The sequence below is a fragment of the Erythranthe guttata genome, chromosome 14 (genome assembly GCF_056151865.1).
Source record: "Erythranthe guttata isolate IM_541 chromosome 14, IM_541, whole genome shotgun sequence".
In the NCBI taxonomy this organism is placed as follows: Eukaryota; Viridiplantae; Streptophyta; class Magnoliopsida; order Lamiales; family Phrymaceae; genus Erythranthe; species Erythranthe guttata.
In genome coordinates, this window is record NC_142546.1 from 23,196,577 (window position 1) to 23,224,452 (window position 27,876).

The 27,876-nt window shown below is 35.2% G+C and overlaps 8 protein-coding genes across 12 annotated transcripts; 5 read left to right on the forward strand and 3 right to left on the reverse strand.

The window, feature by feature from the left end:
- Positions 1-39: 39 nt before the first annotated feature.
- On the reverse strand, positions 40-3,823 carry LOC105959206 (uncharacterized). Its single transcript, XM_012983252.2, has 7 exons — positions 3,348-3,823; positions 3,094-3,179; positions 2,855-2,993; positions 1,186-1,281; positions 941-1,063; positions 579-841; positions 40-490 (listed from the first exon to the last, which is right to left on the reverse strand). The coding sequence occupies exons 1-7, from the start codon at positions 3,493-3,495 to the stop codon at positions 380-382; spliced, it is 966 nt and encodes a 321-aa protein (XP_012838706.1). The 5' UTR covers positions 3,496-3,823; the 3' UTR covers positions 40-379.
- Positions 3,824-4,824: 1,001 nt separating this feature from the next.
- On the forward strand, positions 4,825-7,079 carry ORC2 (origin recognition complex second largest subunit 2). Its single transcript, XM_012982902.2, has 6 exons — positions 4,825-5,046; positions 5,137-5,243; positions 5,368-5,500; positions 5,991-6,285; positions 6,389-6,616; positions 6,711-7,079. The coding sequence occupies exons 1-6, from the start codon at positions 4,918-4,920 to the stop codon at positions 6,908-6,910; spliced, it is 1,092 nt and encodes a 363-aa protein (XP_012838356.2). The 5' UTR covers positions 4,825-4,917; the 3' UTR covers positions 6,911-7,079.
- Positions 7,080-7,324: 245 nt separating this feature from the next.
- Positions 7,325-10,652, forward strand: LOC105959207 (peptidase, S9A/B/C family, catalytic domain protein (Protein of unknown function DUF829, transmembrane 53)). Of its 2 annotated transcripts, none has more exons than XM_012983253.2 (7): positions 7,325-7,714; positions 8,251-8,308; positions 8,570-8,650; positions 8,748-8,783; positions 8,952-9,191; positions 9,297-9,438; positions 10,053-10,652. In XM_012983253.2, the coding sequence occupies exons 1-7, from the start codon at positions 7,539-7,541 to the stop codon at positions 10,520-10,522; spliced, it is 1,203 nt and encodes a 400-aa protein (XP_012838707.2). In that variant the 5' UTR covers positions 7,325-7,538; the 3' UTR covers positions 10,523-10,652. The 2 variants fall into 2 exon arrangements, with proteins under 2 accessions (XP_012838707.2, XP_088669475.1); XM_088813349.1 differs by having other exon boundaries at positions 7,408-7,714; positions 9,297-9,434.
- Positions 10,653-11,532: 880 nt separating this feature from the next.
- LOC105959208 (putative protein phosphatase 2C 12) lies at positions 11,533-15,518 on the forward strand. 2 transcript variants are annotated; one of them, XM_012983254.2, is made up of 10 exons: positions 11,533-11,771; positions 12,178-12,499; positions 12,898-13,069; positions 13,186-13,339; positions 13,441-13,504; positions 13,591-13,698; positions 13,783-13,908; positions 13,989-14,233; positions 14,648-14,850; positions 14,999-15,518. In XM_012983254.2, exons 2-10 carry the CDS (start codon positions 12,299-12,301, stop codon positions 15,028-15,030), a joined length of 1,305 nt encoding a protein of 434 aa, XP_012838708.2. In that variant the 5' UTR covers positions 11,533-11,771; positions 12,178-12,298; the 3' UTR covers positions 15,031-15,518. The 2 variants fall into 2 exon arrangements, with proteins under 2 accessions (XP_012838708.2, XP_012838710.2); XM_012983256.2 differs by having other exon boundaries at positions 11,548-11,771; positions 12,187-12,499.
- Positions 15,519-16,572: 1,054 nt separating this feature from the next.
- On the forward strand, positions 16,573-17,752 carry LOC105959211 (BRI1 kinase inhibitor 1). The gene has a single exon (XM_012983261.2). It carries the CDS (start codon positions 16,620-16,622, stop codon positions 17,619-17,621), a length of 1,002 nt encoding a protein of 333 aa, XP_012838715.2. The 5' UTR covers positions 16,573-16,619; the 3' UTR covers positions 17,622-17,752.
- A 2,090-nt stretch (positions 17,753-19,842) lies between these two features.
- LOC105959209 (protein WEAK CHLOROPLAST MOVEMENT UNDER BLUE LIGHT 1) lies at positions 19,843-24,242 on the forward strand. Of its 2 annotated transcripts, none has more exons than XM_012983259.2 (3): positions 19,843-20,273; positions 21,034-21,673; positions 22,178-24,242. In XM_012983259.2, exons 2-3 carry the CDS (start codon positions 21,035-21,037, stop codon positions 24,038-24,040), a joined length of 2,502 nt encoding a protein of 833 aa, XP_012838713.2. In that variant the 5' UTR covers positions 19,843-20,273; position 21,034; the 3' UTR covers positions 24,041-24,242. The 2 variants fall into 2 exon arrangements, with proteins under 2 accessions (XP_012838713.2, XP_012838712.2); XM_012983258.2 differs by lacking the exon at positions 19,843-20,273 and adding an exon at positions 20,389-20,415.
- A 110-nt stretch (positions 24,243-24,352) lies between these two features.
- On the reverse strand, positions 24,353-25,425 carry LOC105959216 (sterol carrier protein 2). Its single transcript, XM_012983265.2, has 4 exons — positions 25,028-25,425; positions 24,872-24,932; positions 24,679-24,781; positions 24,353-24,588 (listed from the first exon to the last, which is right to left on the reverse strand). Exons 1-4 carry the CDS (start codon positions 25,154-25,156, stop codon positions 24,507-24,509), a joined length of 375 nt encoding a protein of 124 aa, XP_012838719.2. The 5' UTR covers positions 25,157-25,425; the 3' UTR covers positions 24,353-24,506.
- Positions 25,426-25,593: 168 nt separating this feature from the next.
- Positions 25,594-27,646, reverse strand: LOC105959213 (cold-regulated protein 27). 2 transcript variants are annotated; one of them, XM_012983263.2, is made up of 5 exons: positions 27,232-27,646; positions 26,572-26,736; positions 26,228-26,462; positions 25,983-26,095; positions 25,594-25,882 (listed from the first exon to the last, which is right to left on the reverse strand). In XM_012983263.2, the coding sequence occupies exons 1-5, from the start codon at positions 27,304-27,306 to the stop codon at positions 25,832-25,834; spliced, it is 639 nt and encodes a 212-aa protein (XP_012838717.2). In that variant the 5' UTR covers positions 27,307-27,646; the 3' UTR covers positions 25,594-25,831. The 2 variants fall into 2 exon arrangements, with proteins under 2 accessions (XP_012838717.2, XP_088670806.1); XM_088814680.1 differs by having other exon boundaries at positions 25,983-26,098; positions 27,232-27,395.
- Positions 27,647-27,876: the final 230 nt, after the last annotated feature.

Sequence of the window (27,876 nt, forward strand, 5' to 3'; positions counted from 1 at the left end):
TTTATTAATAATAATTGAAATAAAGAAAACATCATAGACTTTGCAAAAACTAAAATAAAAGTGCCATTAAATAAAGAATGAAGTTCGTATACAACACGTGATTAGTGTAAACTTCTAGTCTCAAATGTCAATTATTGCAAAACAAATTCCCCCAAAAAAAGGTTGTTCCGGTGTCCGAGCTTTTTCTCGAACAATAAAAATGGTACCGTTTTTGGCTTCCGCGATTCTGAAAAATCGAGCAGCACCAAGCCCTAACTATCGTGTAATAAAAAAAGAATAACTAATCCCCGACATGACCAAGTATAATAACATTAATAGCTACCCGAACTTTTCATAAATACTCCATTATGCAGCAGATAAATTCGTCAGACGAAATATGTCACACGCTCATGACACCAGATACCCATGGAACAATAACCGGTGCATTCGGGTGTGAATCTCTATATGATTCCGGATATGTGTCCTTAAAATTCAATTTCGGTGTCTCTGCCTGCAAACAAAAAGAAAAGAAAAAAGAACCCCATTCGTAACATATTTTTTTCTACATTAAAATATATAAATAAAGATAGCAGACTTACGTATTTTAGCCAGCACTCTTGATTTTTGTGTTCGTAAATATCTGGAGAGTAGCATCCAGTTTCAGACGGGCAGTAAACCCATATATTGCATTTGTTTTCACCGGGTTTAGCCCGTTTAGCGTGATCCAAACAAGACATACAACAATCGTAAGCAGACTCTTTGTGGTGCGTAAGGCCCCACCTCACAGCAGCACCATCATAATCAGTATGAAGTTCACCGTGGCATTCCGGAGGTAACTTTGTGCCTGGTAATATCTCCTCTTCTGAAATTCGGAAATAAAATTTAGCCAATTCATAAAAAAAAAGGATAAGGGTATATTTGGAATATGAATTTATAGGCCAAGAAAATGCTGAGCTGTTACCAAATTCGTCTTCACCCTCGGGTTTATCATCGTGTTCTTTATTAATGATTTGAAGTGGTATCCAAAGACCTATCTCTTCTGAAAAGTCGGACCAATCAGAACTCAGTGCTCTTGCAACAGCACCTGCAAAACGGGTTTAAAGGGAATTCAAATTTTATATCAACTATAGTTAGTTACTCGTACGCTAAAATAATAATACCACATTATCTAAGAGTAGTTAATTTTGTAGTGAAGAATGATCGTACGGGCTTCTTCGGGCAAAATTGTCGAATTTAAGTATTCTCCTCGGTTAAGTTCTTGAACTTCTTTTATTTTTTCTTCGCGCCAGGATTCGACAGCTTCTGTTCAATAGATAGAACACCGACGAAAGAAAAAAAATCAGATAGTGGAAAATGCAAAATAAAAGAAACTACCTCACTCGCCAGATGTATCGTATTCAAAATAGCTTGCAAGAATCATATTGATTTATTTCATTTTCTAAAGACTGGTCATGCAGGACCAACTCCCATTTCAACGAAAAAGAGGCAATTAATAATGATACGGTAAACCAACTACCTTTAGGACAAAGCACATTAGGTCTTTCCTCGATCATATGCTCTGTAACTACCTGAAATTCCTAGTTGTGGTGCCAAATTATTTTATTTGGGCGTACTATGTCCTTCAGACACATTATTACTGGCCAATAAAGTTAATCCTGACACTATATTTTTTATTTACTTCAGACATAGTCTTATATTTTTTTTTCTTTCGTGCAAAAATTTATTCTATCTCTGATCAAGAGCATAGATTATGATCCAGATTGGTTCAGTGTATGAGAATTTTGAAGCTCTAGAAGCGGACATGTTGCAATTGTAAAGCAGAACCAACCAGTTACGCACAATATTAAGATACGAAATTTCATGTTGAAGCATATTTTCTTGATGATTTGTACCAACAGTATATTCATAAATCCAATCTATGTCTTTAGGGATACCCACTATTGTAAATAGTATATAGAATGAAACTCAAAAGAATTAAGGGTACCAAAGATGCAATAATGATAAGATGCAGCCATGATTACATTGCTAATATTTAGTGTTGGCATATGCTAGATAGATACGAAAATCTGCAATCAATAAAGTTAAAGACAGGCGACGAGAAAAAGGAAAGTAGCAACTAAACTTCAAGAAAACTTCCATCGGATCAAGTTTAAGCTCTTCCCTAAAGAAAAAGATATAACTCCTAGTATCGTAGTTTCAAATACTTAGTTATCACATTAGGATGTTTATCTTCCTTCGTCTCATGCATAGCTAGTCACTATCTTAAGGGAAATAAATATAACAACTGTTGTCAAAGTTGTCTTAATTCCTAGAAGCCACGATTTCCTTATTGACGCTAGATTCTAAGGTTTTTAAGTACAACTGCTAATCGTATTGGTCAAGATAATTGCCAAGCAAACTGTACAAGTGACAAAACTGCGTATCCTAGAAAATCGAGAGGCTATACTAGAGCATAAAGTTCATGTTTGAGAAGTTGAGCAGACGTAGCTACCGAAAATGCTGTTATCACGAAATAAGATACCGAACTAGTGTCAACTATGTCCACTTAATTACTAGCATATTCTGAAAATTATTCAATATCTTCTTCCTTAATCACTTCTTGAAAAACTTTTATGTTCTAGTCTTAAGCACGCATAAATTCAACAAAATAAAGAAATTCATTCTGTTACTTAAAATGGGCATTTTCTATATTTACGTTTAGCCCATACAATTTGTTTTGCAAGGTTAGATCTATCTATCCACCTTCCTTCCCCTTCGCTTTTCCTTCCAATCAAAAATTAAAGAATCTCCGACCAATACCCCAACCAAGACTTGGATCTAAATTTTGAGAACGATATAGCCTAAATAGTAAATGAAAATCAAAGGCGGGGCCCACCTCGTTGCTCCGTTACATTAGCAGCAGAATCCAAGCTTCTCAACCTATCTAAGATCTCGTGCACCAACTTCTGTCTCAAATGCTGAGGCAGCTCCACCGCTCTTTCTTCATTTACAAAGTTTCTCTTTAGCCGCGTCACCTTCAACCACAAACAAGATACCCAATTAACATAAAAACAAACCGCGATTAAACCGAATAATCACAAAGCAGTTCCTAAAAACGAAAATAGGGGATCTCACCAGTTTAACAAGTTCCGTCGGTTCCGATGCTTTTCGTATTTGATTCGCCTCCTCCATTTTCCTAATCTGATTCGGAGTGTACTTAACTGTACAACCAAATCAAAGTAAATGCAAAATCAGCCGAAAACATTCCTATAAAGTAATTCGAAACACAAACAATTTGAAACAGCCAGTATAATTTCAGAACATCAAACTAAAATCAGCTGCCACATTTCTAGGGTTACAAAAACATTAATTAAGCAAAAAGTAATTACCGGTGCGGTAATCACCGGAGTAGATGTAGAGAGAAGTGCAAAGGGAGCGGAGCACATAGAGAGCAACAATAATGTTGACGGAACAAACAATGAGGGTTGTCCTCTTGTACGAACACCGCCCATTATGCAACCACTCTCCTCTCGCCATCTCCACCGCCCTCCTCCTTCAAACCCTTCTCCATCCCATCATCACTTTCTCTCTCTAAAAAATATCTATTTTTTATCTGCCTAGGTTTCTCTCAGATTGTGGATATTTTATTTTGTTCGGTTTGTAAATAAATGGATCAAAAATGGGATCGATCGCATCAATGCTCACCTTTGCTGGTAGGTCTCAGATTAATCCAAGATTATATATATTTTATTTTGTATCTATATACACACCTGGGGGCGAAGCTAATTAGGGGAGTGTGTAGTTTTCTTCATTACTGGGTTTGATGCTTCGTTAATTGCTTTTATTTGGTGTTTAGTCACTTCTCATATGAGAATAATGATTGTGATGCATAGGTGGGGGTTTCCTCTAACGTGCGCATACGATGGGCCACTTTATGCTAACGTGTGCTGCTGGTTGTTGTCCCTTGCAATGGAAACTCTACTTTAAAACTGTTTTGTGTAAATTCAACCTACACCCCTTAGATATGCTAAAATAATTTTAAGGTTCTTGTAATATTGGTAATTACAATAACCCCTAAAAAATTGTTAGAAACCCTAACGAAATAATGCATTGGATAATTTATTCGGTTAGGGTTCTAACGAACTATTAATTTCATACAGTGGTGGAGACAACATAGAGTTAGGGGGTGACATGACTCTCCTAACATTTCTTAAATTCTTATTATTTTACATAAGATTTATAAATTTTCGTCTAAGGTAGCATTAATGGCCTCACGGGAAACAAATATAGTGTGTATCGGTCCCCAGGACATGAAATCTTGGCCCCGATAATTGTTTCAGGGGTATAATTGTGATTATCAATACCATAAGGACCTTAAAATTATTATAGCATACTTCAGGGGTGTAGGTGTAATTTACCCAACTTTTTTTTGTGGAATTGAAACATATATAGGATTTGGATATTTTAATTGATTTTATTTTTCAAAAAGAATGATTATCTTTTCCCAAAAGTTAGAATCATACAATCAATATAGTTTTTAAAAACATTTGAAAAAAATAATTAAAAAAAAAGCAATATATATATATATATATATGAATATCGCCTATTTCAATTTATATTGTTTTAGATTTTTAAACAAGTTTTTTCATTCCAAATTTTAATTTTTTCAAATAAACTGATGAAATTCTTTTAGCTAATTGACCCTTATTTTCAAATATAAAATATTTGAGGGTACTAGTGCTATGTGTCATAGTTTAAAGGTGGGTAATGTCAAATATGTAAGTATTTGGGATGTAACTGTCAAATAGGTATAGTTCAGGGATGTGGGTGCAAATAACTCATTTTATATCTTCTGATCGAAAGAACGCGGGAAATTATTAGGGCATACACTCCAGTCGCTGTTACACCAGTTTCCCCTCTTCTCCACTAATTTTCATCTCATCTCTTCGCATTTCCAAGATGGAGTCAAATGACGTGGAGGATGAAGAATTCGGGTTCTCGAGGAACTACTTCTTAGCTAAAGAACTGTGCGGTTCTGGCAAAAAATCGGCACGCAAACTTTCCGAAATCGGTGTCGTCGACGAACAGGTATTTTTTTGGGTGCCCTTTTACCGTGTGTCTATCTGATTTTCCGATTAAATTAAGGTTAAAAAACGAGTTTTTACACTGTTCTTATAGGAGCTAAGAGATGCATACACTAAAATCGAGTCCAAGCACGAGAAAGAAATCGGCGATTTGGTGAGCAGTTACAGAAAATCTTACTCGGAATGGGCTTTTGTACTGAGGTAACTTAATTTATTTTTTTCTTTTGTTTAATTTGAGTTCTAGGCATTTTTGCTCAATGGGTAACTTTTTCGCTTACGAACAATTTACTTCTGTCTGAATTGTTTTTGGACAAATGTGTAAAAGGTGTGGTTTTGGGCTATTGATGTATGGATTTGGCTCAAAGAAGGCATTGATAGAAGACTTTGCTTCAACAGCCTTGACCGATTATTCTGTTATTGTGATAAACGGATATCTTCAATCGGTCAATCTGAAACAGGTATAGATCACTTGTAATAATTTTTTCAGAAGATTTTTTCTTTCCTCGTTCTGTTCGTTCTTTGGGTTCAGATGTAGAAGGTTCGATTCTTATTCTTAGTTATATCAGTGCTTTGGGAGTAAATCAAGGCACTGATTTTTGGCGCCCGTTTGTTTTATAAATGGAGTATGCCATCCTATAGCTAATCATAAGATCTGGATGTTACTAATTTGTATGAGTTCCCGAAGACACGAGCCCGCTTGAAAATTATCACGTGTTATAAGAATTACTGTTAAGGTTAACTGAATGTATCCGTAAGTATCAAATCTGATAAATATATGGATTTCTTATGATTCTTATTGCTGTACGAGTTTTTGGTTATGCCGTCTAACAAGGGAAGAATTATCCTGTCGGTAATTATACGTGTGGTCTAATGAGTTGTCGTATGGTTAAGGCAATTCAGCGAGTATCTTTTTTTATGCCAAACAAATCATGGGTGTGGAACTTGTAGGTTGCAGTTACGTTAGCTGAACTCCTGTGGGAACAATTGAAAATGCATCGGAAAAGTACCTTGGAAAGTCAACCTAAAAGCCAGCAACCTTTTCATACCCGGTCAATGGATGATCTTATTTCATTTCTGGACGGGCCACATTTGGAGGATGACGAATGTTTTGTTTGTGTCCTAGTTAACAATATTGACGGCCCAGGTTTGCGCGATTCCGAGACTCAACAGTATCTCAGCAGACTTGCAGCTTGTTCTCATATACGCATGGTGGCTTCAATCGATCACGTGAATGCACCTCTTTGTAAGTAAAATATGGCATTTTTATTCTTTTTTGAAAATTTATTTAATATATTTTGTGAACCCTTTTTCTCGTGAAACTTTACTTCGATGTTGTTTGCGATTAGTGTGGGACAAGAAGATGGTCCATACTCAGTTCAATTGGTACTGGTACCATGTTCCGACCTACGCACCGTACAAGGTTGAAGGAACGTTCTTTCCTCTGATTCTCGCACACAGTGGCTCTGCACAAAGTGTGAAAACCGCTTCGATTGTGTTACAGAGTTTAACACCAAATGCTCAAAGCGTGTTCAAAGTTCTTGCAGAACATCAGATAGCCCATTCCGAAGAAGAAGGCAAGTGGCTACGTTTTTATTCCGAAGTACTAATAAATATACTTTCGCAACAAAAAAAAAATTATCTTTTTTTTTTTCTTTTTTTTTTTTTCAGGGATGCCGTTTAACAATTTGTACACAATTTGCCGAGAGCGGTTTCTAGTGAGCAGCCAGATTACTCTAAATGCTCATCTGACAGAATTTAAGGATCACGAGTTGGTGAAGACGAGAAGGAACGCTGACGGTGAAGATTGCTTATATGTTCCTCTCACAAGTGAAGCACTTCAAAAACTTGTACAAGAGATCACCCAATAGATCTTCGCTTCCAACGAAACTGGTTCTTATGTATTTTAAACATGGTTTTAGGATGATGTTCTGCCAACGTTGTATTTCTGATAAGGGTCCTTGTCATTTTTATTGCTATTTAACAAGAAAATGGGTTAGTGACAATTGACAGAGACTTATTTCTGAATTTTGGGACTTATACTTGGTAAGATGACGATGATGACGTCATGGAATTACTAATTAATGCTAATAAAAACCCCATGAGGTTGGGTTATTGTTTTATGTCCAAATCATAAAAATTATATTTATTTTATTTATAAAACATAAATAAATAGGAAAAGGTGAAATATAATAAAAACAAATTAAGTGGACAATATGGTAATTATGCATAGAACCGGGCCCCTTCCCCCAAAAATAATATGCGGCACGATGTTCATGGTGCAAGTGGAGATAAAATAAAGTCAATTATTGACTAAATTATACCAATATCCATGGCACCCCATAGTATATACATATAAAAATGAAATAGTAAAGAAATCAATGTTGATTTCTAAATAAACCACACCCCCTTCCATCCCGCTGTTGAAAACCCTCTATCTAGATTTTTACAATTCAAACGCCATTTTCTCGATTCTAGAGAGAGAGAGAGAGAGAGAATATGTGGGGATTTGGGGGAAGGTATTATTGGGGAAGAAAGGAGATGGGGAAAGTGGAAGGAATAGTTGTGGTGTTCGCATGGATGTCAAGTCAGGATAAACACTTGAAGAATTATGTCGATCTCTACCACTCTCTTGGATGGAATTCCCTCGTTTGCCATTCCCAATTCCTCAATCTGTAAGCTCAATTCTTCAATTCATGCTTCTGAAATTCGCAATTTTGGGATATTTGAACTGCTTGGTAGATTTTTCATGTTTTCTGGGTTTCATATTTGTTTGATCTGACACAAACTTCACTGCGTAGTAACTTTTACTTGTGGTAGCTTGAGAACTTAATTGCGGATAAGGTAGTTGGAGGAGATGGATACTTCAACCTGACTTATTTAATTTGTAGTAAATGAATGAATTGAATTATTCATTCTAATGGAATATTCTGCAACTGTATGGAATCATTATTCAACTTCATTTTTTTTTTGATTGGGCGGAATAGTGATGGTTGGCTGACATTTTTATGCAGAGCGATATGTTTTATCAGATTGAGATAATATGTTATGTAACAGTTTTTCTGGACAAGTTATGTTTTGGTGCATCTATATTGTGTTAATTTGTTTAAACGAGAATATATTGTCTAGTTTTGACTGATCTGAAGCTTAATCTACTGTTTTATGTTATCGAACATTTCATTCTTAACATCTATGTCGCTTGAATTTGCAGATTCTTTCCAGATAAAGCTGCATCGTTGGCTCTAGAAATCGTCAATGAGCTAGTTCAAGTTAGTCACATAAACCTATTGTTAGTCTTTCACATTTTAGCTCATTTGTCGTTGTAAAAAATATCCTTCTGAGAAACAGAGGAAAACTAAGTTCAAACAGTTTCTTGTTTGTTCTGATAGCATATATAATTGACTTGTTCCTTGGAGCAGCATCATTGCTGCTCTGTTTAGTAATCTACATAAATCCCGGTACCTTAATTAACATATTCGATTCATTCATTCCTTTATTTATTAATCTGTTTATTATATTTTCTTATGCAGGAGCTAAAACTCAGGCCACGCCCTGTTGTCTTTGCATCCTTTTCTGGTGGCCCTAAAGCTTGCATGTACAAAGTACTTCAGGTAATGAAAGTCTATTTACATTTTTGTTTTATCTGTTCACGTTTTCTATTCTGGAAACAAACGAACAAAAATCCATCTTCCTTTCATTTGTTTGCAGATAATTGAGGGCAAGTGCAATGGACATATCAATCTGGTATTCTATGTTTCTCACCATCCTCTTAATATCATATTTTTCCATATTTACACACTTAAAAGATTTAGTTGCATACTGTCTGTTGTATGTAATATGATCGTGCTAATCTGAAATGACAACTTAATTGCTATAACGGGCTGTGATCTTCTCGTATGTTACCCTGTTTAGGATGACTACCAGCTCGTAAGAGATTGTATTTCTGGCCACATATTCGATTCTACTCCGGTGGATTTTGTGAGTGACATCGGTACTCGTTTTGTTCTTCATCCATCTGTTCTCAAAATATCAAGTCCTCCACGTCTGGTGTCATGGATTGCAGATGGAATATCTTCCACTTTAGATACACTCTTCCTTAGCAGATTCGAATTGCAGAGAGCCGAGTACTGGCAAACTCTATATTCCACAGTTGTAAGTCTCTATTAGATTATATAAATTTGGAGTTGCCGTTTAACTATTTTTTTGTCGTTCAGTAATAATACTATTGATTGTTTTTATTTTTTATATTTTTTTTAGAGCATGGGGGCTCCATATCTGATATTGTGCTCGGAGGATGATGATCTTGCTCCATATAAAATAATCTGCAATTTTGCGTCGAGGCTTAAAGACCTCGGAGCTGAAGTTAAGCTGGTTAAATGGAGTACCTCATCTCACGTGGGTATGCTTTTAAACTCGTCAATAATATATTCATTATTCTTTTGTCCATTTAAAATAAAATGCTAAATGTCGTTTCAATTTTACCGGTACCATTTCGACTTCAAATATGATTTTAACCATTTTTCAGTCCGAATTTGGCAAAATTCAAGACATCAAATATATAGTCTATTGAGTTGTCTTTCTAATACAACTTGAATTAACTAGATTGGATGTCGGTTGAGAGAGTTATCCATGAATGAGTTACAGTCCGAATCTCAGAAAATTCAAAACATAAAAGTTGTAGCCAATGCTCGTTCATTCATCTCTCTCTCATCCAACATCCAGTCTAGCTGATTCAATTTTGATCAGAAAGCCAACTCAAAGTTCTACAAATTTGGCGGTTTGATTTTTGTCAAATTCGGGCTGCAAAAGGGTAAAAATCACATTTAAAGTCGAAACAGTACCAATAAAAATTGAAACGACACTAAGCACCTCCACAAATTCATTCATGATATGCAAATAGTCATTATCAATACTATTAAATGTTCAAATTCTTTTATTTTTTGGGTTTTGTTTTTGTCAATAGAAGTGGTTGAAATGTTTATTAATGTATCCTTTCATACATCGTTCCCTCAGGCCATTTCCGAAATTATCCAGAAGAATACAAGGCAGCCGTGACTGAGCTACTCGGAAGAGCTGCCGGAATATACTCCCAAAGAATCCGACAGCTGGAAGGGGAGAAGATGGGCATGGAGGGCCCACGTGACGAGATTTCCGATCCATTTTACAATCTCAGAAAAGCAGCTGCTGCAGAATCGAGCCAAATCTTCCAAAAACGCCCCTTCGACTCAAGTGATCATTATTTGTTCCCGACATCTCTAGAGTACCACGAGGATAAAGACGTTGGATATGAACATAAAGAAAGTTACGTACAATTAGCGGGCCCCCCCAAAATAAACCCCCATGGGGTTCTTGGTCATTTCCTCTTCGATGCTTGTGTACCGAAGAATGTTGAAGACTGGGATTTAAAATCTTTTCAGTCGTTAAGAAGGAGGCACTCGCATTTTATTAATCCGATAAAATGCATTCGTCGCTCGAGATTGTAGAAGCTTCTAGTGGGATTGGTTTGGAATTGAAAAAAAAGTTTTATTTTTCTTTTTTCTTTTTCCTTGTGTACCCACTGTTAACTTTCAGATTATTGAGAATGAGAATAAAGATGTGAATTAATTATTGTTATTATTATTTTATTTATTATTATAGGAATAAAGAATTTGAGGTGAGTTTGAAAAAGGTGTTCTTCTTGCAGAAGTAAATTGAATGACGCGTTAGAGACGGACCAAAAAACACTAATAGCGGCTAAAGCGCTTTACCACCAATGTGAATTTGAACTTTAGAGCTCATAATTTCTTTGATTTAGTATTGGTTTAATTTAATTTCTTTTGGCAAATTTCGTTGACTATTTATTTATTTTTTTAATTTTTTTTTTTTGTATGGCAAGATTTGATAGCTATAATGAGTAGCCTCCACGTTAATGTTTATGGAAAAAATTGTCTAAAGTCTCATGCAAGTTATTAATACGTGATTGGGCGACTTATTTTCTAATTTTTATTTTAAAAAATGGGACCCACCTTAATACCAATTTTCTTTATTTTCACAGTCAAATGTCTATTTTATTTGCATATAATGTCTTTTTTTAATTTGAGAAAAATAAACAAGTTACTCGAATATAATTTTTTTTGAAGTTATATTAATCTCAATATAAATAATGATGTATCTAACTAATCGAATATCTTAATTTTTTTTTTTTGGAAACGAATATCTTATTTTTCATATAAATCATAATTTGGATTGAGAAATATTAATGTAATAATATCCTTAAATAATACCAGTAGGGGCATAAGAGGAAAAAATAAAAAAGACAACCTTTTCACAACTCAGATTCCAGCTTTTCTTATTAACACCGAACAAAGGCAAATAATAATGTGGATGATGAATTTCGGGCATTGTCCGTTGTCAATTTGTCGCACTGCACATGAAAAACACACACACACACACACAATAACAAAAGTCCACACACTTTCCAATTTTGTTGTTCTTTGTATGTATGTACATACATATATATAAGAACATAGACACAATTATTTATTACACAAATCCTTCCCCCAAAAATAACAGAAAAAAAAGCCAGAAACCATCAGCATTAACATTCTCTCTCTCTCTCTCTCTCTCTCTCTCTCTCTAAGGGACAGGAAAACGCGCAAGAATCGATTCTCTTACAGCGTTGAAACACAGAGAACACCGCGATCTGCGTTTCTTGAAGAACCCATCCCGACAAACCATTATTTTCACTATTTCGTACGTTTGTTTCCTTTCCTTCTGTTTTTTTTAATGAATTTTCAATTTCTGGAACGAACCCTTTATCTAATTTCGTGTTTAAAACCCAGTCAAATCCACATTGTTGCTGAAAATTGATATCTTCCGTTTAATCTTGGAGTAATGTGATTTTTAAAAAAAAAAAAAAATTGTGTTGTTCTGATTTTTCGTTTCCCCCCTGTGTGTAATAAGGATCTTAATTTTACCGTTTCACATTTTATGGATTTTATATCAAATTATAACGTAATCTTCTCCTTCTGATCATCTGATCTTTTGAATTGTTTTCTTGTTTGTTCACGCCTTTTCAGATTTACGTTATCTGCCTTCTGAATTTTTCTGATTTTTTTCGTGTATCGATTATTTTGAATATTTTATTGATTGAATTTAGGGGATTTAGACGATACAAGCAAAAAAAAGGGGTCGATTTTCGTATTGCGAAAAAGAAACAAAAGACACAACAGAACCTTCTATTATATCTGTGTTATTGGGATTAAAATCGGGGGCAAGCAATGCTGTCGAAGGGTGATGAACATCATACGGTCCCGTTATCCGTATTACTAAAACGGGAATTGGCCAATGAGAAAGTCGAGAGGCCGGAGATTACACACGGCCAGGCCTGTCAGAGCAAGAAAGGCGAGGACTTTACTTTCATCAAGACCGAATGTCAACGTGTTTTGGGCGATGGAGTCACCACATTTTCTGTCTTTGCGGTATGATCACATATATAATCGATCCTTCTTTTTGTCGACTATTTAACGCATAATTCTTTTGCCTTAATTCGAGCATTTGATGAGATATTCGTCAATGCAAAATGTCCGACTTTTGTCTTATTTTACCGTATAAACGCTTCCTGGTTTTTGTCTGTTATGATTGTCGGTAGTTGCAATATATTATCTGTAATTTTAGATTTATGAATCGCATTTTATTTTAGATGTATAAACTACAAATTTCCCCCCTTTTCTTCAACTTCTTGAATTCAAGAAATTGATTGTGATTCGAAGAATCGGTATTTCGAAATGTGCTTATTGTCATATTGCACTGCATTGTTTGTTTTTCTTCTTACAGTTGTTATTTTATTTTGAATTTTTGTCCAAAAATCATGCGGCAGTTACTCGATGGGCATAACGGATCTGCAGCGGCTATATATTCAAAGGAGAATCTGTTGAACAACGTATTGAATGCTATTCCTCCAGATCTTAACAGTGACGAATGGGTCTCAGCTCTTCCCCGTGCTTTAGTTGCCGGATTTGTGAAAACCGATAAAGATTTTCAAGAACGAGGTATAAATTCTTTTTGAATCGACAACCATCGGAAACTATTCTATATGTATGTATTATATTCTGTATCGATTTAAGTAACTTGCACATTTCTTGATCTGGTAAATGTAACATTTCAGCTCAAACTTCTGGAACAACTGCCACGTTTGTAATAATCGAGGGATGGGTCTTGACAGTTGCATCGGTCGGTGATTCTCGAGCCATTCTTGAATCTGCTGAAGGTGGTATATATTACCTCTCTGCAGATCATAGGCTCGAATGCAGTGAAGAAGAGTAAGTAATTTAATCTCTGTACAAAAATAATTTTTTTTTAAATTTTAATTAATGTATTTTACCCAATATATCGAGCAATTTGATTTTGTTCCATGAAATAGGAGGGAACGAATAACTGCTAGTGGCGGTGAAGTTGGCCGCCTTAACACCGGTGCTGGCACAGAGGTACATATACAGATATACGTACATATTACACACACACACACACGCGTGTGTATGTTTGTTTGTTTCATGTATATGTTTCGTTGTAGATTGGTCCGTTAAGATGCTGGCCAGGTGGATTATGTCTTTCACGATCTATCGGAGATATGGATGTGGGAGAGTTCATAGTTCCTGTACCTCACGTAAAGCAAGTAAAGGTTCGTATTTTATCGAGCCTTTCTCTATATTTTTCCGAATTTTTTAATGAATTTCGCTAATTTTTTTTTTTTATCTGCCTGCAGCTATCATCGACAGGTGGCAGGCTAATTATCTCAAGTGACGGTGTTTGGGATGCAATATCTGCTGAAACGGCTTTCGAATGCTGCCGAGGGATGCCTGTAGATGCTGCTGCTTCACAAATTGTCAAAGTAATTTAAAAAAAAAAAATCAATGATAAAGATTTAATTTTTTTTTTTTCGAAATTAATTGATGGTGTCGGTTTTTGCAGGAAGCGGTGCAGTACAAAGGTCTTAGAGACGATACAACATGCATAGTAGTAGATATACTACCCCCGGAAAAACCGGACCCACAAAAACCAGCACCTACGACAAAGAAGCAAGTCAAAGGAGTCTTCAAGGCTATGTTCCGGAAGAAGCATCTGGAATCTTCTTCTCATGCTGGCAAGGAAGAATATTACGAACCCGATTACGTGGAGGAAATCTTTGAGGAAAGCTCAGCTTCGCTTTCGGAAAGGTCAGAGTTTATAATATAGTGAATATACTAGTGTCTAGGGGTGTCGATTGGCACATAATTTCCGAATTTGGAACAGTATTTTCCATTCCGATTTTTCTGAATTGGAATTGGAATATAAATGAGATAACGATATCCCGTCCGAATTTAATTTCCGAAAAGTCCATTTTTTGCCGAAAATTAGACCTTGATTCAAAAGTATTATATATTTTACATTCTAGGTTACTAAAAATTGAAATTCTCCGATTCCGCCGGTTCCAACTTCCGAAATTCCGATTTCCAATTTTTTTTCCTCCGATTTTTTCGAAAGTGCTAATTCCGATCTGATTTCCGCCCCTACTAGTGTCCCTGTTTCGGAAAACTTTAATTTTGACAAATTAATTCTTTTTTATTGATGTTGGATTATTAATTGTACAGATTAGACTCGAAATATCCAGTGTGCAATATGTTTAAGCTGTTCATGTGTGCGGTTTGCCAAGTGGAAATAAAACCGGGAGAAGGTATTTCGATACATGCTGGAACAGCCGATCCGAAGAAACTAAGGCCATGGGATGGCCCGTTTCTTTGCTCGAGCTGCCAAGACAAGAAAGAGGCTATGGAAGGGAAAAGACCTTCCGGAGGTATGTATGTATATATTATATATATATACATCTTTTATATTAATTCATGCAAAAAAAAAATCTAAAACCATGCAGTTATAATTCAAATCATGTAGTTACGGCTATAAATTCATTTTTTTTTTTTTTTTTTTATATATATATATACCAGCTTCCAGGTATAGTAGTGGAAGTGATGACTAGTTCGAATCCAATATGAGTATCGAGATTTGGGAAAAGGCCGATTTGCGTCACCATAAGTTGCGAGGATTAAATTAAATTTGAACCCTTTTTGTGAATAGACAACTAAAGATATATACCAACAGAATATTACAGCTTCGGGTTTTTTTGTTCGGACAAGAAGATGGAGGTTTGTAGTGAGTTCGAGGCGTCCGATGAAAATGTATAAATACGAGGTATATTTATTATATATATATGCCTTTCATAGTATCCTTGCTATAATTATTAATTACCTTTGAAACAATCTGAGTACAATTTTCACTTCAAACAAAAGCTAACAAGTGAAAGCTTATTATCTCTTCATTGTAATATCGTCATACGTAGAATAGTTCGTCGGAATTTCTTCAGACAGCTTAAAGATTTATTCGTTGTAATATTGTGTTTTTTTTTTCTTTTCTTCCTTAAATGAGGAAGGTGAATATTTTCAATAGAGATACATTCTTTTATGTTTATATATTATATGTTGTGTATATATTATTTGTTATTACGGATTTGAAATTCCTTATAAAATGAAATATAGTATGCAATAAAAAAAACATGTTATGCAACAAAGATATCACAATCAATCCATATATCCTTTGTGGGAAAACCTTTTTTTATTTATTTAATTATGGGTCTGTATTTATTATGATTTTCTCTACAGACAGAAGAGTATTAGGAAAGACAGGCCAGGCTTGCATGCATCGTGACATGGGACAAAAACTTTGCAATCTCTCTCTCTCTCTCTCTAAAAATAATAATTAAAAGTAAAAATTGATTTTGTTATCTTTATGTTAAATAATAGAAAATGATTTTAAGTGGAGAAGATGAGTCTGCAAATAATGCTTGTATGAATGTGAAATGGTAATGGACCTTTTTATTAGCAAACAAATGTTTTCTTGGTCAAGGTTAACTAATTGGACCATAGTGTACACGTGTGTGTGGGGACCCCTTTTATTCCACTTATTAATTCTCATTTTTTATTGACTAATATATACCTTGTAAAATGTAAATTGTAAACACTAAAGACTTCATACACATAAATTGAATATATATATATACTTTTTCGATATTTGTATAATGAAAGATTCTTCTTGAAATATATGCATTTTTTTTTTGAAATAAATGACTTTTCAACTCGAATCAATTCTATACAAAAATATGAGGACAAATTAGTACCTTTCGCCAATTTTCACCAATAATTTAATTCGTTGTATTTTTTTTATTTTTTTTTTGAATAAATTCGTTGTATTTAAATGTTAGCTAATTTGGTGCTATTACAAATCTTTCTTTTTTTCTTTAAATAACAAATATTTATAAATACGTGTGTGGAAACCTTAAACAATAGTTATTTTGAAACATAATTAGTAAGTAGAGTAACTAATTATATATGCATGTTTTTTTTTTTTTTTTGATGAGAAATTATATATGCATGTTGATATAATAAGGCCCACCACTATTTGTATCTTCCATCCCATAGGCACCACATGCCCTATTGTTACACACCATTCAAAAGACAATTTAAATAAAACACTCAATATATAGATACAACACCACACATAAACTCAGCTCACATGTCTAACCAAGAAAACACACACACACACAAACAAGAGAGAGAGAGAGAGAGAGAGAGAGAGAGAGAGAGAGAGAGAGAGAGAGGAGAAAAACACCATCAAATGCTGATAGACAAACAAGAAGAGAAGCTACTCAATACACCACCACATTCATCATCTTCCACGTCATCATCCTCTCCCTCCCATGAATTCTCCTTCACCATCTCCCTCCACCCATCCGTCGCCACAAACACCATCCCGCCGGAGAAGAACAACAAAGCTCCTCCTCCGCCGCAAGTTGCTGCCATCGACTTATCTCCGGCGGACGATATTTTCTTCCACGGACACTTACTCCCACTCCACCTCCTCTCCCACCTCTCCGCAATCTCGCCACGCTCCTCGACAAACTCACTCGATAGTTTCACTCTACCAATAAAAGAATTATCATCATCATCATCCAAAGAAAAAAACAACAACACAAGCTCAAATATTCATCATCAAGAAAGCATTCTTCTAGAAGGCAAACCCAAGCCATCAGAAAAACCTAAAATACCCTTCTCCTTGTTTGGATTGCCAAGGTGGAGAAAAGGAGATAATCATAATCAAGAACACAATAGCAAGCACAAACCGAAACCGAAACCGAAATCGAAATCGAAATTCGATCTTATGCAGAGGTACATGAGATTGATAAAGCCATTTCTAGTTTCGTTTAGATCATCAAATAATAGAAGAGGGAATAATAGTACTAATAAGAATTTCTCGTTTTCCGGCGATATAAAAGCGGTGAGAAGCAAGAAGGGTTTGTTGAAGAGGGGTAGAAGAGGGGAATATTCTTCTGCACCGGCATCAATGAGAACTTCACCTACAAATAGTGGACTATTGGTGCAGGGTGGTGGTGGAAGTAGTGGAAATGTTACTCCTACTTTTAATAAAAGTGACAGCACCATGGAAGAATTGCAGGCTGCTATTCAAGCTGCAATTGCTCATTGCAAAAAATCTATTTCTACAGAAGCTGATCACTGAACCAATTATTAGCTGCCAATTACCATGTAGGTTTGTTATATATAAGTGTATGTATGTATATTATATTGGGAATAAATTTTTATTCAATATATTGATTTTCTATGGAATTCCAAATATGGGTAGTTTTGATGCAGTTTGCCATTTTCTTGAAATGCATTGACATGTTTTGAAGCGATCTTTTGAGATCAACTGATTGGGTGGATTTCAATTGTAAATTTCCCCATATACATACACCCATGTGTGTGCGCGCTCAATTAGTGGGTGGTTATTTAATTAGATATACGGTTGAAATCTAATCGACGCATAACTTCGAAATCCTAATATTACACAATAAAAACAAAAATTACATGCAAATGTGACCACACTCGTGGAACCTCATCTCAACCAGGGACCAATTTTTCACTATTCAAATGGACACACACACACACACACACTAATATATTAGAAGGGGTGCATGATGGTGTATATATCTATATTATAAAAGATAGAAAGATATAATTAAGATGGATATATAATATATTTTAGGCAAGGACTTCAAACCCTAAAATGGAGTTTGCATGGTTCAGAAAGGAAAATTGTACCAGACTTTTTTGGATTTTTTTTTCATTTTAATAATTAAATTTTAATTTAATATTATATATATGTATATACACACACACACACACACACACACGCGCATTAAATTTCTCAACAATTAGTGTGGCTCTCAATTGGATGCTTTTAATTAGGGTGATTAGGATTCACAGTAATGATATTATGAATGATATATGAGTTGTAAAGACTTGTGAATAAGCAGCCATTCATTCTTTACACTTGTAAAATAAAGAAAAACAAGGATATTCTGATTAATGGGCTCGATAAAGGGAAAACTAAAAAAAAGGAGGGATGTAACGTTTATTAATATTAAGAATTTAAAGGCAACGTTAATTGCTTCTTTTCCCAATAAAAGGAAGAAAATAAAAAAACACAGATGAACAATCAAAAGCCCACTTAAACAAACTCCAAAATTTAAATTTCCAAAAAATATTTTCATATTACAAAAAAGGCTTAATTTCACTTTGCACCCTTGAAATATACCATTTTGGCACTTTGCACCCTCAAAAAATAATAATAGCACTTTGCACCCTCAAAACATAATAAATCATTCACAATGCACCCTCAATTGAATAATAAAGGCAATTTCATTTTTCATTGGTGTTTTTATTTTCCGGGTACAAAATAAAAAAAAAAAATTATTTTCTTGAACTTCAAACCTAATTTCGAGCGGACAAAGTGCGAAAAAATAAAAATTACACCGGATTATTAAAAAAAACTACATTTTCTTACAAAAGAAAAATAAAAAATAATCTTTTATCACTAAATTATTCGATTAATGGATCTTTTATGTAACTGTTTAAAATTATTAGGTGAAAATATTTAGAAGGAAATATGATCTTCAGATAACGGAATAGCTGAATGATTTTTTTTCGTAAAATATTTTATTTTGATAAAAAAAATATAATTTTTAAATATGTTGATGAAATGTATTTTTATTCTTAAACTTTATAGTTTCAAAATGATTGACGAATAAAAAAAATATTTGACATTTGGCGTTCTAAAAAAATATCACTAAAAATATTAAATTTATAATTTTTAGCTTTAAAAATTCATTTGGGGTGCATTATGTATGATTTATTGTATTTCGAGGGTGCAAAGTGCTATTAATTTATTTCGAGGGTGCAAAGTGCCAAAATGATATATTTCAAGGGTGCAAAGTGGAATTAAGCCTACAAAAAATACCAGGTTAGATTGAAAAGTGCAACTTAAATTCATTTACCACTCTTAATAATATTTTCATCAATCTTCTCTCTAAAATTTTCCAAAATTGTCCCAATATTTGGAAATTGTCTTTTTAATTTTGATAATTTTACATATTTGAATTTTTTTATGTGTATACTATTAAAAAACAAAGATCGGGGCCCCTGTGACCCATTTCGTGTAAACTTTTAGTCCACAATTTTTATTAGATGTAAATTTTTTTATTACACGTGCGAGGGATGTGAATGTGTGGGAAATGGGAATTACAAGTACAAGGTGACGTGGCCCAACCTGATTGGTAAGGGTCCAGATGAAGCTAAGCCCTTTACCACACCTGATAACCCCCTCGCAATTTTTTTTTTTTTTTTCTGAAAAGCATTTACATTATATTATTAAATTGGAAGGAAAATAAAAATAAAAAATTAAACCAGAAACGAAAAAATGTAACACACGTGCGGGGATATGGTAGTACACAATATGACCCTCAGACTTGAGCAAAGCTCCATCCACGTGTTATTACAGCATCATCGTTATTTATTACACACCACAATGTTTATACATACATATAATAAACAAAAAACTATATACCGTTGTATATACATGTGTGCTGTCCGTAAAAATATATATTTCTCTTGACACACATAAATTCAGTATTTTATTTTTTCTATTTTTTTGGGCGGAGATAGAATTCTGGGGTTGAGAATTATTACAACGCAAACAGGAATAAATTTAAAAAAAAAAAAAAAAAAAAAAGAGTAGTTTATGAATATTATTATGTTATTCAGAATAATTGTGGGAGGTCATTCGCAGCTTCTCATTTGACTTTTGTCTCTTTTTCCTTTCGGGTGATTCCTGGTACGCTCTTCTCTTCTTTCTTTCCTTTTTTTTTTCTTTTTTTTTTTAATTTTCTTTTTCATTAATATGCATTTTTCTTTTTGCTGCATAAAGAAATATTGCTCTGTTATTGGGTAGCAGTTGGAATAGAGATATTGTTATGGTGGGCTCTTCGTAATTTTTTATTTAATTACTTCAATTTCTGTTTTTTTTCCTTTGTTTGTTTAATCATTTATTTAATTAATTAAGAGATGATAATGTCAGCATTAATTACATTTTGATTATTGAAATTCTTTGCTGCAATGTTTCGTGTAGTGGATAAGAAATTTGGCTCAGGATTTGCAGTTTTTGTTTGGGATTTAAATGTTTTCAAATAAATCAATTGAATTTTCTATTTTTCTATTATTTATTTTATTATTTAAATATCAATGCAGAACATATTTGAATATGCTATAATACATTTTGCCTCAGCCATTTTGGGTGAAATACACAGGGTAGATCTTTACCGTTCATATACACACAAACACGCACATATTCACATTGGTGTGTGTAGATCAATGGTAACAGTCCATCGGCTGTAATTAATATATCGGAAAAAGACGCGTGAATAATCGATATTCGAAAACTAATACGTGTTTTCATGACCATAAAACTTATTTCTAGTTTTAGTATGGGATTACATTTCCATGTTCTGATAATAAATATTGACTACTCTGTTCCTCTAACTTACAACTTGCTTTTTCGGTTGCTGATTGAATTTTCTTCGTAAATGTTTTATCAGAATGGAGGGCGATAATTTATTCAAAGAAATCGATCCTTTTGGATCATCTCCCACACCGATACTTCCACCTCCACACATAGATGCTTCGAAAAATCCCGACGGAGAATTATCCGTCGCTAAATTACCGACAAACGGAGATCTGCTTTCATCTTCTCCACATGCATACGGTGATATCGAAAACAAAGAGCCTCCTATCGAAAATCACAAAGATTTTACTGCAATAACATCCTTGTCTGAATCCAACATATCGACAAGTGCGTTGCCACAAGGAAAAGTCGAGTCAGCCCAATATATACACGACGATGATGTACATGAGTTTCAACACGATAATAATATTAATAATATTAATAATAATAATATGGAAGCTAAAATAGTTGCAAGGCCATCGCCAGACGACGATTATGCGGCTTCTTCTGCCATGTCGTTTCGTCACAGAAGACACGTCAGCGTTGATCTCATTGCCAAAATCCCCCCTAATTATAATAATAATAATAGCAGCAGCCCAAAATCCACCGAGTACTATAAAGTTCCTGGAAATGTACAAATCGACACTGCTGCACCGATCGAATCTGTGAAAGCTGCCGTTTCAAAGTTTGGTGGAATTGTTGACTGGAAAGCCCACCGTGTGCAGACTGTCGAGGTATAATCTTCGTTCTTGCCTTTTTTCTTTTCTTTTTTATTAAGACAGACATTCTTGTAACGGGGCTAGTGGTGGAAATTGGAACGGAATTTCTGATTTCCGCCGATTTTGATCCGATTTTTTTTTATTTTGAAACAATATATTTCATTATAAATTCCAAAATTACGAAATCAGAAATTCCGATTTTTTTATTTATTGAAATTGGAATAATTATGAGATTATGATTTTGGATCCGATTTCAGTTTTCGAAAAATTCCGAATTTTTTTCCTGATATTTGCACTTATAATGTCAAAATTATTATGTATTTTGTAGTTTAGGTGATTAAGAAACTGGAATTTTCTGAATTCCACCTATTCCGATCCGAAAATTTCCGATTTTGGAACAAGTTTTTTCGTTCCAGTCTAATTAGTTTCACTTCCGAAAAAACATTGAAACTTTTCCGAAATTGCGATTTCCACCCTAAAGCGGGACAGTAATTATGGCTCTTTTTTCATCTCGTGCAGAGACGGAAGTTCATAGAACAAGAACTCGAGAAAGCACAAGAGGAAATGCCGTCATACAAGCAGCAATGCGAGGCGGCTGAAGAGGCGAAAACACAAGTTCTGAAAGAGCTAGACAGCACCAAACGTCTCATAGAAGAACTAAAACTCAACCTCGAACGAGCACAAACAGAAGAGCAGCAAGCAAAACAGGATTCTGAGCTGGCAAAGCTGAGGGTGGAAGAAATGGAGCAAGGAATCGCCGACGAAGCCAGCTTTGCCGCCAAGGCCCAGCTGGAGGTGGCCAAGGCAAGGCACACAGCAGCAGTTTCCGAGCTCAAAACCGTGAAAGAAGAATTGGAGCAGCTGAAAAGGGACTTCTCTTTATTAATAGCCGAAAAAGACGCTGCTGTAAGAAAGGCTGAAGAAGCTGTCTCCACTTCCAAGGAAGTTGAAAAGTCTGTCGAGGATCTGACAATCGAACTTATTACAGTCAAACAGTCGTTGGAATCCGCACATTCTGCACATTTGGAGGCGGAGGAGCATCGAATCGGAGCGGTTATGGCTAAAGAACAGGACAGTGTGAACTGGGATGAAGAACTAAAGCATGCGGAAGAAGAGCTCGATAAACTAAACCAGCAAATGCTTTCGACTAAGGATCTCAAAGCAAAACTGACCAAGGCAACCGCTTTGCTGCATGACTTGAAAGCAGAATTGGCATCCTATATGGAATCTAAATCGGACGAAACCGTAAATTTAGAAGATGCCCTCGACGAACCGGAGAAAAAAACCCGTTCGGATATCGAGGCAGCCATTAGTGCAGCGAATGAGGAACTCACACAATTGAAGCTAAAGATCGAGAAAGCAAACGACGAAGTCAACTTCTTGAAAGTGGCAGCCTCCTCGTTGCAAACGGAGCTCGAAAAGGAAAACAAGGAATTCTCGGCGATTCAACGGAGAGAAGAAATGGCTATAATCGCAATTGCGTCTCTCGAATCGGAGATGAGTAAAACGATGTCCGAAATCGCCCTCGTCGAGATGAGAGAGAAAGAGGAGAGAGAAAGAATGGGGGAGCTTCCGAAGAAACTACAAGAGGCGGCTCGAGAAGCCGAAGAGGCGAAGGCATTGGCTCAAACAGCTCGAGAAGAGCTCGATAAGGCTAGGGAGGAAGCTGGGCTGGCGAAGGCGGGGGCCGCCACTAGGGAGAGCAGATTACGAGCGGTCCGAAAGGAAATCGAAGCTGCGAAAGCCTCCGAGAAACTTGCGCTGGCGGCAATAAACGCGCTGGCGGAGAGCGAGTCCGTTCAAAACGAAGATGATGATTCTTCTTCACCAGCTGGCATTACACTGTCTCTGGAAGAGTACTACGAGCTCAGCAAGCGGGCCCACGAGGCGGAAGAGCAGGCGAACGCTAGGGTTTCGAGCGCTCTGTCCAAAATCGAGGTTGCTAAAGAATCCGAACTGAGGAGCTTGAACAAGCTTGAGCAAGTCAGTCACGAGATGTCTGAACGAAAAGATGCACTGGAAATTGCTGTGCATAAAGCAGAGCAAGCACAGGAAGGGAAGCTGGCGGTTGAGCAGGAGCTGAGAATGTGGAGATCCGAGCACGAGCAGAAACGGAAGGCGGTTGAAACGGGGCCCACACCGATTAACACGGGCAAGAGCCCAAGAGCGAGTGTTGAGGAGGGTAAGGGATATGTGGTGGTTTCTGATACGTCCACGCTTCATCAGAGGTCACCGAGATCTATTCCGAGCAATACGAGCAATAATACGGAAACGGAGTCTTCTCCGGAGCCGAAAGCTGTGAAGAAGAAGAAGAAATCCTTCTTTCCGAGGATTTTCATGTTTCTTGGTAGAAGGAAAGCGAATGCATCCAAGTCAAATTAACTATATCTCTACTATACCTTTGTTTTTTACTTTCTAATATACTTTTTTTTCTACTTCTCATTCAATTTCACAGTGTTGTAACTTGTCATAAAAGCTCTTGTATTTTTTTTTTGTGGGTATTTTTTTTTTCTATGTACTGATCAAATTAAATTTTACTCACAAATAATAAAGTTTGGGATATAAAGGATAACGATTCTGGTTCTGTTTTTCGCTTCGATGTTGCATTGATAATTGCAGATAAAGCTGCAAAATTTTCTTCCCTCTTTTCGATTTGAACATCGTACCATGTACAAGGAAAAAAACTGAATATGAACGAAAAATCAGCTACTCTTTCATTGCGAAAATATTCGTCGTTTTCAAATGTTAACACATATTGCGAAAACTAATAAATATGCATGGATTAAGAACGGGAAAAAAAAACGTAGAAAGCGACTGAAATATGGATTAACCGAGTGATGGCCGCACCTCACATCTTCGAAGGTTTGGGGAAAATGTCGGGAGTAAATTTCTGTGCTGCACTTATGCTACCCTTGATCTTTATTGCACCCCTAAAATTCATTTGAATATAATTAAATCAAAATTTATAGAAAATATAATAAATTGAGTTGAATAAAACATAGATTAAGGATTCGATCAACCTCATGAAAGCAAACTGAGGATTCATCTTCCCAGTGGCAACCTTAATAAAATCATCGTCTTTGAATGAAAAGGTAGCATCTGGTTTACCATCTTCATACAGCCCTAATACAGTAATTAATTAGTGTAATTTAAGTCTTAGGATCACTAATTAGTAGAGCTGGGAGCAGAGTATTTAAGAACCCTAACCCTAACCTTCTTTAACCTCCCCTTTCTTCAAATCAACGACGAAAGACTTCTCATTAAACCCAAGTTTCTGTGACGATCGGATAATTAAAACAATTAATTTACGTCAAAAAAATCAGTGATGATCAGGACAATTGAAACCCTAAGGAATGAGAGATCAATAACCTTGGGCGCGATATTGATCTGATAAACGAGTCCGATTTTCTTAATTAGCTGTTTTCCTGCATCGGTTGACATGTGGAGCTTCATCTGCTCCATTAGCGCGTCGGATTTCAGCTGAGTGGAGCTCGCCATCGGTTGTGGTGTCGTTCACGCGCCGGCGGTGTTGATGACTACTTATATGTATATATGTATGAATCGTATGTATCTATCTATATAGATGGGCGGGGATGGGTAGGGGTGGTTGATTAGGAGGAAGCCAGTAACTGCCACCACCGCCTAGCACGCAACTCAAGGTCAGAAACTTTTCTGTTAACCATTTTAAAAAAATAATATACAATAAACAAGAAAATAAATTTGTTTTTAGGTATATTATTCTGATTAATTTGTTTTAGATACTGCATACGTAAACTACAGTAAACTAAGCTTATATAACACCACACAAGCTCGATAGCTGACAAGAGAATTCGAACCTTGGGCCAACTAATACTGGCTCACGCTCTGACCGCTAGAAGCGGTCATTTCTTACGGGAGACATATAACTTTTGACAACATAACAAGAAACAAATAATTAAAAAAAAATGTACTATCATCTTGAAAAAAATTTAACATTACATCTTAGATTTGATCTCTAATAAGGAAAATAAATCCTTGTACTGAAATTAATTATTGAGGACTCTAGTTTTATTATAAAAAAAAAAAAGGGCCTGCCAAACTCATCCCTTGTGGGAGTATTAAGACAACTTGTAATAATAATCATGTGGACTACATTTGTGCAATAATTAAGAGCTTATCAAAAATCTCTTCTTTCTAATCTTCAGCAACACCATCCACTTGAACATTCTTTTCAAAGGGGACAACCTGAATAAACAATTGTTTTTATAAGATAAACATCAATATTATGAGATTGAATTTTTAAATTTTTTTTTTGAACTACTGAAAAGAATTAAGTTTTAATTACTTGATCGTTTCTCAAAGCTATATCCATGGATGTTCTCGTTCTCTTAATTTCGTGTACCCTGTCAAACTTCTCTTCTTCGATATCTTCATCGTTAAAGTTCTGATCTGTCATCTCTGATAATTAAAAAAAAAAAAAAGAAAGAAAATCAATCGACATCGAGACAAATGTGGAAGTGTCGTGCTCGAAATAAACCATTTCTACTTACGTGCATAATGAATGCACGTAAATTTCGATTAGTATGCTACCTTTCTTGCTAGAATTTCGATTCCACAAGTTAAAGTTACGGGCGGATTTTTGATTGAGAGTTGTAGCTGAAGAATCTTTGGCGCGTACTTTTCTGATTGGTTGTTTTTCTGAAGAGGATCTATAGTGCTGGATCCATGGATTCGCAAAAAGAACACCTTCCTCCTCTTGGTTAACTTCTTCTCTGTCTCCCTTAAACTCGATTTTCGACCAACATCCATCACGAAGAACCTTAAACTATAAATACATTAAAAAAATTATTAGATTCGAAAAGACAATTCGTAAGAAACAATAATCTTGAATTAAGACAACATAAGAAACACGAGAACAAGGGCACTAGCCAAACCTGGCTAGAAGGACCACCGGAGGCAGTGTTCTGCTTGGACGATTTTGACCCTGATAACAAATTCAATGATTTGTACAATTGGTTGACGAATGTAGCTTCCATTGATTTGAGATACAAGCTGTGTTTCTCGTCTGTCCATTCTGTCGGCTTCGATTCTGTTGCCACCTGAGTTATTGCATTAATCGAAAAATCGAAGTATTTAGATACACTTCAACTTTAACCATATGAAACTATGACAAATTATTTTCTCAACAGGTTGTCGAAACATTCTACGCAACATACTGTGAAAGCTAAAGATTGCTTGCTCACCCTCAAAATACAAACACATATACATACATATATATACTCACAAACACTAAAAAAAAGAAAAGACAACATATCTCACAATTCTTGTAGATCTTACGTCCGATGAAATACATCGGTTTGTTTTCGACTTTCCGTTTCACATAATTTAAGGAAAAATTGAATCTTTTTTTTTTTACTCAAATACTAATTCTTATAAATCACCCTGGAAAAACCCCCCAAATCGTGTAGTAACTAGAATTTAGAACAGTAAACATTTGAAAAATATGCTAACACACAAGCACAATGACGTCATATCAAGAAAATATCTAAAAAAAGAGATCAAAATTAGAGAAGATATTTATTGATTATTATTACCACCAAATTCGAAGTCTCTTCTTGCTCATCGCAATTTCTTGCACCCACCCCATAAGTATACTCTGAATCTTCCATAACCTTGTCCGAACCTTCAAATCTTCGAAAGCAGAAATAAAAATTAATTAATTTTTAATTTTTAATTTTTAATTTTTTGTAGTACGAACTCCTTAGGAAGGATGATATTTGTAGCAAGACAATGTTGGGTGTTTGTAATATCATGGCATGTAATTTGATTGTGGGTTGGGGAAAAAATTAAAAGAAAAGGAGGTGCCAGCTGATGGCCGCTTTAACACGTGTCAACCGGAGAGCAAGTGGCCTCGTCAATGGATTGGTTCAGAAAAATATCTTTGGGGCCATAAAGCACAAAGCTAAAATTAACAAAATATCTTCTTGTCTTTTAAAAAAGTTTATTACTACTATATAAACTGGGTTCATTGTACTTCAACTGCCAAACGACAAAGTTTCGTGTCTTTTAAACTACCTCCGGTAATAAATAAACTACGTCCTCCACCGATTCCAATTTTAGATTGTGTGCCTGGTTCCTCTGTTTCGATTCTCTATGGGTATATTTTTTTCTATTAAAATTTTATTAATTTAGCAAAATATTAAATTGTCGAATAATAATTTAAGTAGGTTTTTTCAAAG

Excerpts from the sequence above, each read along its gene's own strand:
- LOC105959206 (XM_012983252.2), bottom strand. The coding sequence starts at position 3,495 with ATGGCGAGAGGAGAGTGGTTGCATAATGGGCGGTGTTCGTACAAGAGG. Across the intron at positions 3,180-3,347 it reads CTCCGGTGATTACCGCACCG|TTAAGTACACTCCGAATCAG; the intron begins GTAATTACTTTT and ends TTGGTTGTACAG. Across the intron at positions 1,282-2,854 it reads TAATGTAACGGAGCAACGAG|AAGCTGTCGAATCCTGGCGC; the intron begins GTGGGCCCCGCC and ends TCTATTGAACAG.
- ORC2 (XM_012982902.2), top strand. The coding sequence starts at position 4,918 with ATGGAGTCAAATGACGTGGAGGATGAAGAATTCGGGTTCTCGAGGAAC. Across the intron at positions 5,047-5,136 it reads TCGGTGTCGTCGACGAACAG|GAGCTAAGAGATGCATACAC; the intron begins GTATTTTTTTGG and ends CTGTTCTTATAG. Across the intron at positions 6,617-6,710 it reads AGCCCATTCCGAAGAAGAAG|GGATGCCGTTTAACAATTTG; the intron begins GCAAGTGGCTAC and ends TTTTTTTTTCAG.
- LOC105959207 (XM_012983253.2), top strand. The coding sequence starts at position 7,539 with ATGTGGGGATTTGGGGGAAGGTATTATTGGGGAAGAAAGGAGATGGGG. Across the intron at positions 8,651-8,747 it reads GCATGTACAAAGTACTTCAG|ATAATTGAGGGCAAGTGCAA; the intron begins GTAATGAAAGTC and ends ATTTGTTTGCAG. Across the intron at positions 9,192-9,296 it reads AAACTCTATATTCCACAGTT|AGCATGGGGGCTCCATATCT; the intron begins GTAAGTCTCTAT and ends TATTTTTTTTAG.
- LOC105959208 (XM_012983254.2), top strand. The coding sequence starts at position 12,299 with ATGCTGTCGAAGGGTGATGAACATCATACGGTCCCGTTATCCGTATTA. Across the intron at positions 13,699-13,782 it reads CTCACGTAAAGCAAGTAAAG|CTATCATCGACAGGTGGCAG; the intron begins GTTCGTATTTTA and ends ATCTGCCTGCAG. Across the intron at positions 13,909-13,988 it reads CTGCTTCACAAATTGTCAAA|GAAGCGGTGCAGTACAAAGG; the intron begins GTAATTTAAAAA and ends CGGTTTTTGCAG.
- LOC105959211 (XM_012983261.2), top strand. The coding sequence starts at position 16,620 with ATGTCTAACCAAGAAAACACACACACACACAAACAAGAGAGAGAGAGA.
- LOC105959209 (XM_012983259.2), top strand. The coding sequence starts at position 21,035 with ATGGAGGGCGATAATTTATTCAAAGAAATCGATCCTTTTGGATCATCT. Across the intron at positions 21,674-22,177 it reads ACCGTGTGCAGACTGTCGAG|AGACGGAAGTTCATAGAACA; the intron begins GTATAATCTTCG and ends CATCTCGTGCAG.
- LOC105959216 (XM_012983265.2), bottom strand. The coding sequence starts at position 25,156 with ATGGCGAGCTCCACTCAGCTGAAATCCGACGCGCTAATGGAGCAGATG. Across the intron at positions 24,933-25,027 it reads AGATCAATATCGCGCCCAAG|AAACTTGGGTTTAATGAGAA; the intron begins GTTATTGATCTC and ends CGATCGTCACAG. Across the intron at positions 24,589-24,678 it reads CCTCAGTTTGCTTTCATGAG|GGGTGCAATAAAGATCAAGG; the intron begins GTTGATCGAATC and ends AATGAATTTTAG.
- LOC105959213 (XM_088814680.1), bottom strand. The coding sequence starts at position 27,306 with ATGGAAGATTCAGAGTATACTTATGGGGTGGGTGCAAGAAATTGCGAT. Across the intron at positions 26,463-26,571 it reads CCGGTGGTCCTTCTAGCCAG|TTTAAGGTTCTTCGTGATGG; the intron begins GTTTGGCTAGTG and ends ATGTATTTATAG. Across the intron at positions 25,883-25,982 it reads TAGCTTTGAGAAACGATCAA|GTTGTCCCCTTTGAAAAGAA; the intron begins GTAATTAAAACT and ends TTGTTTATTCAG.